We start from the raw sequence: 13,845 nt of genomic DNA on the forward strand, positions 1-13,845 counted from the left end.
TGTGGAAGCCACACTCTGTCACAGGCTGCACCGATGGGGCACCAGGTTGGGTTTGGCTGACCCCAGGGCCATCCCTGCCCCCCAGGGCCTTCTGGTTTACATGTTCTTCCTGCTGGTGACACTGCTGGCCAACTACGGGGATACCTCGTGCCACAACCATGCCTACCGCCTGCAGAGCGCCATCAAGCAGGAGCTGGACAGCCAGGCCTTCCTGGCCATCACCCGGTACGGACGCCCTGTGTGCAGGCACACAGGTCTGTCCTCCGGGCCAGGGTGGTGCTGATGCCGGCCAGGGTCCACCTCAACCCCGTCTGCAGCGCAGCCCCTCGGGGGTGTTGGGAAGCGTCTCAATCCATTTCTGGTCATCAGAACTGGAGTGGGTGCTGCTGGCCATGGGGAGAGGACACAGGACAGGCCCAACACAGCTTCACCAGCCCCGAATGTCAGGAAGCCCAGGCCGTGCCTCCTCCCCTGGGCAGCACTGGCCACCTCCCACTGGCCCGGCCAGGACTGGTAGCAGTGCACCCTGGGCCTCTCACCCCGGAGGGTCGGGCGGTGAGGGACGGCCATGTGACCGACCCTGGGTCTGGTGTGGGCAGGTCTGATGAGTTCTGGCCATGGATGTCCCACGTTCTGCTCCCCTACATCCACGGGAACCAGTCTAGGCCAGAGCTGGGGCCCCCACGGCTGCGGCAGGTGCGGCTGCAGGAAGGTGAGTAGCCGAGGGGCGCTCTGGCACTTAGCCTAACTTGTTTCCAAAAGGAAGCCTTTGCCAGGGTCTGGATCCAACGCCCCCAGCTGGGTGATGGCCTGCCTGGGTCTCCTGATGTGCAGACAGTGACACCTACTTCCTGGGGTGCTGGGCAGGTTCGGTGAGGCCCTGCTGAGCTTGGCCTGGAGGCTGGTAAACAGACAGGGCCCTGGACTCTCTGCTTTCAGCGCTCTGCCCGCACCCCCCTGGCTCCAGGGGCCCCGCGTGTTCAGCAGCGTCGGGCGGCTTCAGCACCAGCGACTATGGCGTCGGCTGGGGGAGCACTGCCCTCAACGGCTCCGGGATCTGGGCCTACTCGGCGCCAGACCTGCTGGGGTGAGCCCGGAGGGAGGCCGGGGTGCCGGGGGCAGGGACAGCCCTTCAGATGAGCTTGCCCGGGCACTGGCGCTGACGCCGCCCCTCCCTGCAGTGTGTGGTCCTGGGGCTCCTGCGCCGTGTATGACAGCGGGGGATATGTGCAGGAGCTGGGGCCCAGCCTGGAGGACAGCCGCGCACAGCTGGGCTTCCTGCAGCTGCACAACTGGATCGACAACAGGTGGGCACCGCGCTCGGCCCCTCCGCCCGCTCCCCGCACGCGCCGCCCCGTCCCCGCAACACCTGCCGCCCGAGCCCCTTTGGAGAACACTGGCTTCTCCCAGCGCTGCCCCCTCCGACTACCGGCCCCTGCCCGTGCTCTCCGCGCAGAAGCCGTGCCGTGTTTGTGGAGCTGACGCGCTACAGCCCGGCCGTGGGGCTGCACGCCGCCGTCACGCTGCGCCTGGAGTTCCCGGCGGCTGGACACGCAGTGGCGGCGCTTAGCGTCCGCCCGTTCGCGCTGCGGCGGCTCAGTGCCGGCCTCTCGCTGCCGCTGCTCACCTCGGTAGGCCCCGCCCCCGCCCCCGTGGCCCCGCCCCCGCCCCGGCCTCCTTCCTCGGACCTGACTCCGCCCCCGGGCCGGCCCCAGGTCCTTGGCCCCGCCCTCCACGCGCCTGACCCCGCCCCGGTCCCTCCTCGCCCCACCAGGTGAGCCTGCTCCTGTTCGCCTTGTACTTCTCGGCGGCCGAGGTGCGCGCCTGGCGCAGGGAGGGCCGCGCGCGCGTCACGCGGGCTGGGACCTGGGCGCGGTGGCTGCTGGTGGCGCTGACGGCAGCCGCGGCGCTGGTGCGCTTGGCCCAGCTGGGCGCCGCCGACCGCCAGTGGACCCGCTTCCTGCGCCGCCGTCCGCGCCGCTTCACCAGCTTCGAACAAGTGGCCCAACTGAGCGCCGTGGCTCGCGGCCTGACCGCCTCGCTGCTCTTCCTGCTTTTGGTCAAAGTGAGGGCTGAGCCGGTGGGTCGGGATGGGCAGCGATAGCAGGGTTAGTTGGCTGACGCCCTTTGTCCACAGGCCGCCCAGCAGCTGCGCTTTGTGCGCCAGTGGTCAGTTTTCGGCAAGACACTGTGCCGGGCGCTGCCCGAGCTCGCAGGGGCAGCCTTAGGCCTGGTGGTGCTCGCAGCAGCCTACGCGCAACTTGCTGTCCTGGTAGGTCCGGGCGGGGCCGTGGGAGGGTGGCTGAGCCTGGGCCCACCCCTCACTCGTGCCCCCTCCCCCACAGTTAGTCTCCTCTTGTGTGGACTCGCTTCGGAGCGCTGCCCAGGCCCTCCTGGTGCTGTGCCCCGGGACAGGGGTTCCTGCCCTGTGCCCTGCGGAGTCCTGGCGCCTGTCCCCCATGCTGTGCACGGGGCTCTGGGCCCTGCGTCTGTGGGGGACCCTGAGGCTGGGGTCCGTTCTTCTGCGGTGGCGGTACCACACTCTGCGTGGGGAGCTGTACCGCCCTGCCTGGGAGCCACAGGACTATGAGATGGTGGAGCTATTCCTGCGCCGCCTGCGCCTCTGGATGGGCTTCAGCAAGGTCAAGGAGGTGGGTACGGCCCAGGGGGGGAGAGGGACGCACCCTGGGCCCAGTGGAGCCCAGGGCGCAGCCGGACTGACCGAGCCCCTGTGCCGCCCCCAGTTCCGCCACAAAGTCCGCTTTGAAGGGATGGAGCCACTGCCCTCCCGCTCATCCCGGGGCTCCAAGGCTTCTCCGGACGTGCCCCCAGCCAGCGGGGGCTCCGACGCCTCCCGCCCCTCCACCTCCTCCAGCCAGCTGGAGGGGCTGAGTGTGGGCCTGGGCCGGCCGGGGCCTCGAGAGCTGGAGCCCGAGCCCTCCCGCCTCCATGCCGTGTTTGAGGCCCTACTCAACCAGTTTGATCGGCTCAACCAGGCCACAGAGGACGTGTACCAGCTGGAGCGGCGGCTGCAGTGCCTGCACGGCCGCAGGAGCAGTGCACCCCCGGCCTCCCCACCCCTCAGCCCCTCCCCAGGTCTGCGGCCCGTCCTGCCCAGCCGCCTTGCCCGGGCCAGTAGAGGCATCGGCCTGGCTATAGGCCCTAGCAGAGCATCACTGCGGGCCAAAAATAAGATCCACCCCAGCAGCTCTTAGTGCCAGGGCCTCTGGGTTCCCCTCTCCCCAGGGCGCACCCATGGCTCCCCTCTGGCCCCTTGGAGCCAGGAGCAGACACCGCTCAGTATTATCACCTTCTGCCACCCTCGGTCGCAGGTTAGGCAGAACAGCTGCACGCAGGTCCCAGAGAGCAGGCAGGCTCTCTGTGGGCTTCAGCACTTTACAGAGGCCACGTGGCCAGCTCGGACCCAGGGTCCCCTCCTGCTCCTGTGGGAGGACACAGCAGTGCTGGACGAGTGCCCGGCCTCAGACGCTATTTATTTCCCGAGTCCTCAGGTACAGCGGGCTGTGCCCAGCCCCCCTCCTGGCTGATGTCTCCCCTGCCAAGGACCCAGGCTCTGGGGAGGGGCCCGCACTCCTGTCGTCCTCCCCTAAGTTATTACCTCCTCCATCCCTGCTCCTTGCACTCGCCTCCAGCTGCCGCCGTGTGTCTGTTGTAATTTATGTGGGTTAAAATGTATATATTTTTGTACGTTGCTTTATTTTTCAATACAGCCAGGGGATCTGGTGGCTGAAGTAGCCTATGCCCACTGTCACCCACATTGAAGGGGAGCTGGGACCGCCAGAGCTGTCCTTCCCTCCCCAGACACCTGCCCGCCCAGCTGGAGGAGCAGCAGCTGCTTCTCAGATCCAAGTCTGGCCTTGGGCAGGCTCTGGGCAGAGAGGGCTTTTGGAGGGGAAACCCCCCCAGGCCGGCCTTGCCATCACCATGGCCTTAGCCTCCTAACCAGGCCTGCTGGTATCGGGTCTGGTTGAGGGCTGGGACCCTAGAGCTGGTAGGGGAAGATCTCTGCCCGGGGGCTGGCTCCTGGGCTGGGGGAGGTGAGCATGACCACGTACGTGTGAGGCTGTCCCAAGGGCAAGGCCCCAGCAGCAGCCTAGTAGGCCCCCTCCCCCCTCCACTGGGCACAGCCAAAGCTACAGCCTAGATCCCAACCCCAGCAGACGAAGTCAAATAAACGAGTTGACCGACTGCTCCGTGTCTGTGTCCACTCTGGGGTCTGTGTCTGAGTGCACAGGCCTGGGCCATACCAGCGCTTTATTTGCACAGATAAATATCACCCAGTGCCACAGGGGCACGGAGGGTCTGGCAGCACAGCTGCTCAAACAGCTGGAGGAGCCCAGGACGTGTCTGTGTCAGAGAAGCCCCACAGGTCTTGAGTACCCACCCTGCACAGCCTCACACAAACTCAGTGAAGTCATCCACAGAGGAGACCAGGCGCTTCCGTTGGCCTGTCTCATAGGCGGGTGTGGACTCGGCCGGGGCCTGTGCCGGAGCCTTGGCATGACCAGGAGGGTGCGTCTGCATCAGAGGCAGGCTGGCGCTCGAGTAGGGGGCTTCCTCACGGATCTGGGGGCGGGGGGGAGCTTCAGCCGCAAGTCCAGAGGGGGTGGTGCATGCTCCGCAGGCTGGCCGCCCCATCTCTAACGGGCACCCCCCCGCGGCCTGGCCTACCCGCTGGCGCAGCCGCTTGATGTGGCGGAGCCTGGCGACCCACTTGGAGGGGTAGGTGTCGGTGGGGCTGGAGCGGCTGTGGTGCGCTTGCGAGGCCATCTGGGGGGAAGGGTGGGACGGTGAGCCCTGCATGGGGCACTGCGGGCCCGACCCCCACTCCCAGGGGCCACCTCTGCTCACATTCGCGTGCAGCGCCATCTGGCGGGCCACGAATGGCAGGTTTCGGTCGGACACGATCTTGGCCATGCTGGTGTCCACAAGGCCCTCCATGTCTGGGGAGACACAGCACTCATGTAGGGCTCAGCCCTGGAGCCTCTGCCCGCCCCACTGCCCCCGCCCCACCTCACCTTTCCTGCACTGCAGAGACACCAGGTTGCACTCATAGTCCAGGGGGGTGATAATCACGTGGACAAAGTTGAACTGGCCCTGCTCACACGAAAGCAGGGTCACTGTGGTGCCGAGGGCCACTTTCTGCGACCCCCTCCACACTCAGCCCGGGGCCGACCTGCACCCGCCGCCCCGAGGGCCCCCAAGCGCACCTTGATGGTGCCCAACTTGAAGTCCTCGCCAGAGTCGTTGTAGACGATGGACACGAAGTCGTTGCCCAGGTGGCGCTTCTTGTCACAGCGGTGCTTGTCCACGTCCTTGGTGGGCATCAGGGTGGCGATGTGGAAGACAGCTGCGGGGCGGGCAGAGCTGAGTGGAGTGGGGCGGGGCGGGGCGGGGCGGGGCGGGCTGGGTGGGGGTTCCCGAGGAGCAGGCCAGCGGGCAGGGAGGGCGCACCTTGCATGATGTCGTCGTGCCAGCAGTAGGTGAACTGGCCATCCTCGCCGCACACATCCAGGCCACCCAGGTACACCTTGTCCGGCTGGCAGTCCTTGAGCTCGATGAGCTTGCCCAGCCCCGTGAGGAACTCTGTGTACCTGTAGGAGCCATGCTCATTGGATAGGATGGCGAGCTCGCTGTTGCTCTGTGGGGAGACGAAGGCACAGTAGCACAAGCACCCAGGCCGCCCCCAGCTGCTGCCCGTCCCAGGCCTGCAGGACCCCTAGGGCCTGATGCTGCTGGAGGCCAGGGGTGGGCTGACTCGTGTGCCTTGGCACAGCTCCCCTTCTGCATTCACCTGACCAGGACAATGCAGCTTCACACCCACTGCCCGGCGTGTCACCCCCCCGACCACGCTGCTCCCAATCTGCCACTGACCTGGGCGGGCTCCATCCTCAGAAAATCCCAGTCCTTGGCTGCCCATCCCCTCTCCTCCTGCCGGGCCGGCCCTCGGCCCACAACAGCCAGGGCGCTTCTGAGACTCAGGTAAAGTCAAGGCAAACCCTGCGCTGGGAACTGCCCGCCTCGAGGGGTGCCACTGCGCTCCCCGTCATGTCCTGTCCCTTGGCGACCCCTGCCCAGCACTCTGCGAGTCCTCACTTCCTCCACATCTGCTGCTCAGAGCCACCTCCCTGGGGTCAGTGACAACCCACCCCCACAAGAGCTCTGTGCTCACACCCAGCCTATCAATCTCACTCCTGAGTCCCGGAGAGAAAGGAGCTCCATGCACACCCGACACTAGCGGCTCCTGCAGAACCCAGCTCTGCGAAGGACAAGAACCCCACCCCCAGCAGGGTGGCCACCCTCTCTGCCCAGCACCCAGGCTGCCCCTGCCAGCCCGGAAGCCTCACCTGGCCTTCTCCCACGTACAGGACCGCGATCTTGTGAGTGTCATATGACGGGATCTGGTCAAGGAGCTGCACTGACCGTTCGAAAGACTGTAGCCACAGAACCTAGTCTGAGCCCAGGGCAGGAAAGTCCCCTCCTCCAGCCCCACCCAGTGCCTCTCGCGGGCCTCCAGGAGCTGGGCTGCAGTGCCCACTGCCCAGCCGGGGGATCCGCCCCCTGTGCACCTGCCGCTGGGCTCCAGGGGGCCCTGCGGGGAGAGGACCCACCTACCTCATTAGGCAAAAGGACTGGCTTGTTGGACTCGTCACCGAAGAATGGCGAGTGGTAGAGCTGCAAGAACACGAAGCTGCGCGGGGGGAGAAGACGGGTGAGGTCTTGGCCAGCAGTCACAGCCCAAGCACGAGAGGGCCGAAGCGCAGTCACTGAGGAGCCTGGTCTCTGTGGCCGGCCTGCCCTGCCCAGGCCCCGCTGGCACCAGGCCCCCACGGGAGCACCAGGAAGGCGGGGCTCACCTGGGGTTGATGCCCGGCACCTTCTCAGTGTTGGAGGTCCCTGCTCGGCTCTTGAAGGCGTCCCTCTCCACCCTCTTGCCCCTGCGTGACGGGGCCGAATCCGAGATGGTGTAGCCTCGGGGCCGCAGCCCACTGGGGGAGCGTGGACAGCTGGAAGGCAGGGGGCCCTGTGGCTGGGCGGGGCCCCGGCCTCGGCACTCCTCCCCGGGGGCTGACCAGGCGGCACCTTCCCCGTCCAGGATCCCTGACTGCGACCGGGCCTTGGCCTCGGGGCTCAGCCGGCCAACCTCAGCCTTGTCTCCTGGGTCCCCCAGAATGTCCTGCAGGGTTTGCAGTTCAGGCGACGAGCTCGATTTGCTCAGGGGCTGAGAGGGCTGGAAGGCGAGGTCCACGGAAGCCCGGGAGCCCTCCGAGGAGACCGCCCGCTCGATGGGGATGCCCCCAGGAGGCAACTCCTCGGCATGGAACGACTTCTCCTCCTGGCTGGAGGTGGAAGATGACTAGGAAAAACGGATCCAAAGCAAACGCTCACGAGGAGGCACCGCAGAGGCCCCCCCAGGTTTACCTGGAAGAATAAGGCCCCACCCATCCCCAGCCAGGGCCTCAGAGCGGCCAGCACCAAGCTAGTGGTTCCCCTTCCCTGAAAGCACTTCCCATGCCCTTCGCTTAGCAGCGGAGCCAAGGCCCCAGGCTACAGGATGCTGACGTGGAGGGGTTACAGCCCTGGGCGGACCACTGTGGGGGACCCCAGGCTGCCCCACAACAGGGACACGCACAGAGATGGGGGGCAGTGGAAGTGCAGAGCAAACCAGCCTTCGGCGGCTCAGCCCTGCCGCACCCCCAGGCCTCTCAGGTGGCTTCCCCGACTGCACTCACCCTGCTGAAAGCGTCACTGCGCCCGCAGCGCCCATCGGAGCCCAGTGTCGCCTCAAAGTCTTCCAACTCGGGAGGCTCTGCCGACAAACCGGCCTCACCTGGACCTCCCTCCTCCATGACTACCGCGGAATCTGGAAGGACACAGACGTGCTGCTGGGCGTGGCCCGTCCAGGATTCACGTGGCCTCAGAGCACCGGGTTTCCCCATGAAAGCACAGTGGCTCCCTAGCAAGGCCTGGCCCAAGGCTCTCCTGCCGGGGGCTCTAAGCCACCCCCTCCCATCGAGCCGGCTGGAGGAGGACATTGACTGCCCTGACACAGGGGGTCTCTTCATGGGCTCCCAGGGGTCAAGATGGGGGGCACCTGGCCCCTTGGAGTGCCCACCTGCCCATCCCAGCATCCAAAGAAGCTGCCCCGGCAGCTCCCCTGGGGAGCTCCCCCAGCAAGGCAGTTGGGCAAGGGCAGACAGGACCCCTGGGGAGAAGCCCCTGCCTGAGACAGGCCTCGGCCCAGAGGAGGGACCTCGACCAGCCCTCAGGAGTCGGGAGAATTTCGAGCTCCTCCCTGCCAGGCCCAAGGGAAAGACCAGTGAGGGGCCCCGTGTGCACATGGGGTCTGAAGCGTTCTGGAGGGTGGAGGCTCGCCTGCTGAGTCCGTACTGACCCAGAGTCGGGCAGCTAAGGAGGGAACAGGACCCCAAAGCCAGGTATCCTGTGCCAGCGCCAAGGCGAGGGGCTGAGAAGAAGCAACCGAGTCAGCGCAGCCCCGCACCACGCAATCCGTCAGCCGCCTCGAGAAGCCCTGCTGTGCCCGCCCTGAGCCGGTCCTGCCCACGTGGGAGGCCGGGGCGGCTGGAGCGCCTGGCCAGCCACACCCTCCGGCTGGGGCCTGGGAGCAACGGGCTGGAAGCCAGCCTGCAGGGCCCTCGGGCAGCCCGTGTGTACGGCAGACACACCCCACCTGTGGGCTCACAAGGCCCATCAGCACCAGAGCCAGAGCAGGGCAGCTCTGTCCTCTGCCGGCCTCTGGGGTGCAGTCGCCCAGGTCACCCCCTCAAGCTGAAGACGGGGCTGAGAGGGCCCAACGGGCTTGGGAACAGAACTCAGGCACGGAGGGCACAAGGCAATGGGGGTTCCCGCTGACAAAGCACAGGCATCCTGCACCGACGTCCTCATGCGAGTCGGGGACGGCTCCCTGAGGCAATGAGAGGCTCAGACGGGGTCGGGGAGGGGTGACCAGAGGGACGATGACACAGCATCTACGAGGCAGAGCAGCGCTCTGCAGCAAACACTGCTTTCCTTAAAGAGCGTACGAATACCTGCCCAGGAAATGCTCCTGTGCAGCTTTCCTTGGCACCTGGACTGGCACAGGGAGGAGAAAGAGGCCACTGCAAGGGAAACCGTGAGCGGCCCGTCAGCAGGAGGAAGGCCACGCACAGCTGAGCAGAGAGGACAGGCACCGCCGGTCCTGCAAGGACCCGAGCCTGGAGAGAGAGAGGGGCGGCCAGCAGCCGGCGCACACGCCAGCGCTCCCAGCTGCTCGGGTGCATGCCTGGAACAGGAGCACGCCTCTCCTCCTCACGAGCGGTCACCTAGCCGCAGAGAAGCAGGGAGGAGGGTGGCGCGGGCGCAGACGGGCACAGGCGAGCTTGGCGCATCCACACCCACACCCCAGCAGCAGCGCGGCCGTCTCCAGGACCCTGAGCGTTGGGTGCCCGAGGAGGGTGCAGAGCAAGGCCCGTGTCCACCCCATGAGCAGAGCCGGCTGAGCGGGGCCTCGAGCCACCAATTCATGACATGTCTCCAAAGAGGGTCCCCCAGGAGCATGCCCGCTCTCAAGCACCAGGTCTGCAGACGAGTGTGCCCCGCGTACAGCCGGCTTCCTCAGTGCCCAAGGCTGGCAGTGCCAAGACGGCCCGGGACCCCACACGGCTGTCCGCCCTCAGACGGGGCGCACAGGTGGGTGGGCGCCAGCGCTCACCTGTGTTGGAGCGTGGGGGCGGGGGCGGCTTGGCCGAGCCGGCCGCTGGCACCGACAGCGACTTGTACAGGGCTGTGTCGCGGCGCTCCTTGAAGCGCTCGGCGGCCATTAGGGCATTGGACAGCTCCTGCAGCGGCATGCTGTTGATGTCCGAGGAGAAGGGGCTGAGCGGGTTCTCCAGGCTCATCAGCCAGCTGGTGTTACCTGCAGGGCGGGCTCAGGGCTCAGCACAGCACCCCCAGCAGCCCTGCCCTTCGCCCTCCCTGGGCAGCCCCGGCCGTGCCCTGCTCCTCTCTGACGGGGTCCGTACAACAAAGGACGACTAAGACACAGAGATGGCCGTGTAAGGACCTAGCGAGAGGCGGCCGGGGACAGCCCTGATGCTCGGCTCCTGGGCTCCTGGGCCAGGGCAGGAGATCCTGTGGTTACAGCCGCCGGCCGGCAGGGCTTTACCGTGGCAGCCTGAGCAGACCAGCTGCCCCCGGCCCTCACATCTACCTCTGGGGACTCAGCTCACGGTGACCTCCCAACTGCCTGCCACCGGCTCCCATGTGTCCAGAGCGTTTGCATCACCATGCACGCCACGTGCTGACAGCAGCCCAGGCCGGCCAAGCACGGACCCACCCCTGGGTACCTGTGGGCCTGCGGACCAGGATCTCCGCCCAGCCCTGGGTCAGCAGGGGCACGTAAGCGGCCAGGTTTGTCTTCTCCTTCTGCGCCGGGAGCGGGCTGCCAGCTGAGGCCTTCTCGGACTGACCGGCTGGAGTGGTCTGGGAGCCCGGGGATGTAGGGCTGCCAGGGAAGTGGCAGGCTGGAGCGTCCAAGGCACCCACACGAAGGCCATGGCCCCCTGAGGAGGAGGAGAGGGGAGGGCTGGCAACCACCACCACTTGGCCCAACAGGCCTGGCTGCTCCAGTGGGGGCCCGGGCTGCCAAACTCCGAGCCAGGACCAAGGCAGCCCGGCCCTCCCCAGGCATGGCCCTCAGACAGTGTCGAGTTGGCCTCAGTAGACCCAGGACAGAGGGCAAGGGCCCCAGAACCCACTGGCCATACCACGGCTCATTTAACTGACAGCAGAGAAAACCCCCGGGGTGGGCAGAGGCCGTGGCCCCGCCTCACCCAGTGCTGGGACAGATAGTGTGAGTCCCTCAGAGCTTGAGTTCCGCAGAGCTGGAGCCAGGTCTGAACAGACTGCCCTGCACTGAGGCTCCCAGGCCTTTCCGGGCCTTGCAGAGCCCTGGGGGGAGGTGGGGCGGGGCGGGGGCTCACCGGACATGGAGCGGACCCGGTCCCGGGCCCCGGGGCACACCTGCGGCCCAGCCTGGGACTCCAGCTTGGCAGGCGCCTCCTTGGTCTGTCTCACATGCGCACTGGGGTCAGAGCTGAGGACAGAAGGGTCCCCAGAGTGTGACTGAGGAAGCCCATGGGCTCAGGCGGTCTGACACACTCATGCAGGCGTGGGCTCAGGATGGAGGCCAGGCAGGCAGAGGCTCAAGCAGTGGTCACCTCAACTCCGGGCCGCCCTGCAGCTCTCCCGAGTCCAGGCCTAGCAGCGACCGGGTCCCGGTCCCCACGCTCGTCGTCACGGTGACAAGCTTGTTCCCAACCAGCCAGGTTTTGGTCCTGCCACCAGCCAGGAGGAACTCTCCTACAGGGGACCTGAAAGCACAGGAGTCGGTCAACACCTCACTGGCTGGGCGCCCCCATATCACTCCTGCGGCCGCTCTGACTGAATGCAGTCACAGAAGAGCAGCCCTGCCCCGTCCTAGAGCCAACTCGCACCTCTTGGGGACTGCCGTGAAGTTGGAGAACACATATCTGGCCATCATGTCCAGACACGTCTCTGTGAGCTCCAGGTGGAGGTTTTTCAAGTTGTCGTCGGCCTGGGCCATCGAGTTCTCGTCTGCGGACCCCAAGCTGGCACTCGTGAGAGAGGTCTGGATCCTGCTGGAAGAGGAGCCATGGCAAGGTCAGGAGCCGGCAGGGGCCAAGCCGTCTACCACCGGGGCCAAAGCTCAAGGCATGCAGGTGAGGAGAGGGCCGCGCTCAGAAAGACCCGGCAGGGCATGTGGCCCATCAAACCACAGCTTGGCAAAGAGTGGACATACCGCCCCGGGGGGCAGGTGGACAGGGGCTCATGGAGACCCAGGCCAGCTTGTCAGAGCAGAGGCCTCGGAGACGGGGAGAGAGGCTGGCCCCTCACCGAAGCACAAGAGAATTAGGTGACCCCTTTGTGGCAGAACAGTGGAGTCATGCAGAGACGCGGAGACCACAGGACACAGACAAAGATTGCATTCTGCCCCCAGGCCCTCCCATGGAGGACGGGCAGGGTCTGGGTCCCGTGTGAGGCTCTGCATTCACCCCCAACACTTGGCCGCTGAACCCCGCCCCATGACCAGGAGGAGGAGCATGTGCAGGTCTCACTCCAATACAAATTTCACGCCCCTGTGGCTGAGTTTTGCTCGTGATAAATAAGTTATCGAAAACAGCTAAGAGGGGAGCCTCCCTGACAACTCCCCAGCCCTGACTCCCATCCAAATCAAACCCCACTCGGAAGCCAGGCTCAGGCTGGAGCCCTAGCCAGGCATCAGCGAGGGGCTGGGTCTCCGAGCTGTGGGACGCTGAGGCCTGAGGGGGCTTCCAGGTAAGAAGACGGTGTAGCCTGGCCCATGGGCATGAAGTGGTAAACCCCACCCCTCAAGAGCCCCAAGACACGGCAGGGGAAGTGACGAAGATGCACCCCTGGGAAGCTCAGGCCTTCTGTGCCTGGCCCCTTGCAGGCTGGCCCCAGCCCACTGCCCTACACAGAAGCCCCCGTTCCCTCTCACCTGCCACAGAAAGCAGACTTTTCCCAGAGGAAACAGTCAAGAAGAAAGCCCACTCAAGACAACATGAGAGAAAAGCCAAACCCTGGAGAGTGTCCTCAGGTGACCGGCATGGGTGTGGCTTTAGTTTGCAAAGGCCCCTGACCTCCAGGACAGGCCTGTGGGTGCTGCCCCTGGACACCAGCTGCCTCACAAGGGTCACCCCGCTTCAACCCCCAGGCCGGCCTCTGAGGATGCCATGCAGCTAGCCCACGCTATTTCGAGGCCGGGTGACAGAATGCAACCTTTCCAGCCATCTCCACCAGGCTCCCCACCCCAGAGCCCCGGCCACACAGCCCAACAGCTGCCAGGCGGGCTCTCCTCCACTCTGGCCAGGGAGGGCATGGGCAAGTGACGAGGTCATGCAAGCAGCCCCATGCACCACCACCCGGGTGCTCCCGCCTGGCAGCGCCACTCACGGGCCCAGCTCCAGGGTCCGAGCCCCCCGCCCGACAGAGCCCACTACCTGCGGACCACATGTTCAGACACACTGATGCTGCGGCACCGGAAGGCATCGGCTGCAGAGCTCTCCTTGAGTTCTTTCACGGGTGGAGAGTTATTCATGCCTTGTTTGGGGGGTCTGGCTATCCTCAAACTACCAGGTGAGGAAGGAAGGCCCAAGCCCCAGAGAGCCCAGCTCCCGGCAGGGAGGACAAGCCATTGGAGGGATGAGGAGGAAAGGTCACAGGCCACAGGGTCAGGATGGAGAGCCCACGGGTGAGATGAACAAAAAACCATGCCAGAGGCCAGTTAGCAGGGGGAGAAACAGAAAACAAAAACGCATGAAAATACATTGTGTAAACATGATGGCGAAAAAGTAAGGTTTCACGCATGATACTAAAACAAAGAACATTAGTGCAAATTAAACATGTGTGGATCGCACCGCACGGCAGATTCCAGGCTGTGCTGACCAGGTGTCCCGCCCCCCGCTCGGGACCAGCTGTTGGGGCCCTGAGGGGCACAGCTCCAGGCAAGGCCGGTTCTAACTCCAGGCCCAGCCCCAGCCGCTGGGACCCTGAGAGAATAGCCTCTGACTCAGGTCACACTGACTTCTGGAAAATGCCGTATTCCCACCAGGGAGAGCCAGGAAAGCTGGACGGGAAGGGGGGGCAGGAGGGGGGTCAGCCGTTCAAATGGAATGCAAAACAAGAACACGAGGCCTAGCACGGCTCTTCTCAGGTTTGGCGAAAGCAGCTGAGATGAAGTGCATGTCCTGGGGGGCAGTGGGCTGGGGGAGAGCTCGGGGG

General features: G+C 65.7%; 2 protein-coding genes across 12 annotated transcripts in view; one reads left to right on the forward strand and one right to left on the reverse strand.

The window, feature by feature from the left end:
* Positions 1-4,209, forward strand: part of PKD1 (polycystin 1, transient receptor potential channel interacting) — a 39,280-nt gene extending 35,071 nt beyond the window's left edge. For all 3 annotated transcript variants that reach the window (XM_055409196.2, XM_055409197.2, XM_055409198.2), the window contains exons 38-46: positions 86-225; positions 600-712; positions 940-1,087; positions 1,182-1,307; positions 1,457-1,631; positions 1,775-2,065; positions 2,138-2,272; positions 2,346-2,651; positions 2,745-4,209. In XM_055409196.2, coding sequence (XP_055265171.2) covers positions 86-225; positions 600-712; positions 940-1,087; positions 1,182-1,307; positions 1,457-1,631; positions 1,775-2,065; positions 2,138-2,272; positions 2,346-2,651; positions 2,745-3,215 — 1,905 coding nt within the window. In that variant the 3' untranslated portion in view covers positions 3,216-4,209. The remainder of the gene's footprint in view (positions 1-85; positions 226-599; positions 713-939; positions 1,088-1,181; positions 1,308-1,456; positions 1,632-1,774; positions 2,066-2,137; positions 2,273-2,345; positions 2,652-2,744) is intronic.
* Positions 4,210-4,212: 3 nt separating this feature from the next.
* TSC2 (TSC complex subunit 2) overlaps positions 4,213-13,845 on the reverse strand; it is a 30,874-nt gene continuing 21,241 nt past the window's right edge. For 2 of the 9 annotated variants that reach the window (XM_055409199.2, XM_088832943.1), the window contains 17 exons: positions 13,065-13,193; positions 11,517-11,681; positions 11,241-11,393; positions 11,004-11,116; positions 10,368-10,583; positions 9,734-9,937; positions 9,072-9,140; positions 7,755-7,885; positions 6,879-7,378; positions 6,637-6,712; positions 6,369-6,455; positions 5,476-5,662; positions 5,232-5,371; positions 5,040-5,118; positions 4,873-4,964; positions 4,693-4,791; positions 4,213-4,587 (listed from right to left, as the gene is read on the reverse strand). In XM_055409199.2, the coding sequence (XP_055265174.1) occupies positions 4,417-4,587; positions 4,693-4,791; positions 4,873-4,964; positions 5,040-5,118; positions 5,232-5,371; positions 5,476-5,662; positions 6,369-6,455; positions 6,637-6,712; positions 6,879-7,378; positions 7,755-7,885; positions 9,072-9,140; positions 9,734-9,937; positions 10,368-10,583; positions 11,004-11,116; positions 11,241-11,393; positions 11,517-11,681; positions 13,065-13,193 (2,611 nt within the window). In that variant the 3' untranslated portion in view covers positions 4,213-4,416. The remainder of the gene's footprint in view (positions 4,588-4,692; positions 4,792-4,872; positions 4,965-5,039; positions 5,119-5,231; positions 5,372-5,475; positions 5,663-6,368; positions 6,456-6,636; positions 6,713-6,878; positions 7,379-7,754; positions 7,886-9,071; positions 9,141-9,733; positions 9,938-10,367; positions 10,584-11,003; positions 11,117-11,240; positions 11,394-11,516; positions 11,682-13,064; positions 13,194-13,845) is intronic. The other 7 variants (XM_055409200.2, XM_055409204.2, XM_055409203.2 and 4 more) reach the window with 7 other exon arrangements.

The sequence above is a fragment of the Moschus berezovskii genome, chromosome 27 (assembly GCF_049115385.1).
Source record: "Moschus berezovskii isolate FMDL1 chromosome 27, NW_MosBer_1.0, whole genome shotgun sequence".
Lineage (NCBI taxonomy): Eukaryota > Metazoa > Chordata > Mammalia > Artiodactyla > Moschidae > Moschus > Moschus berezovskii.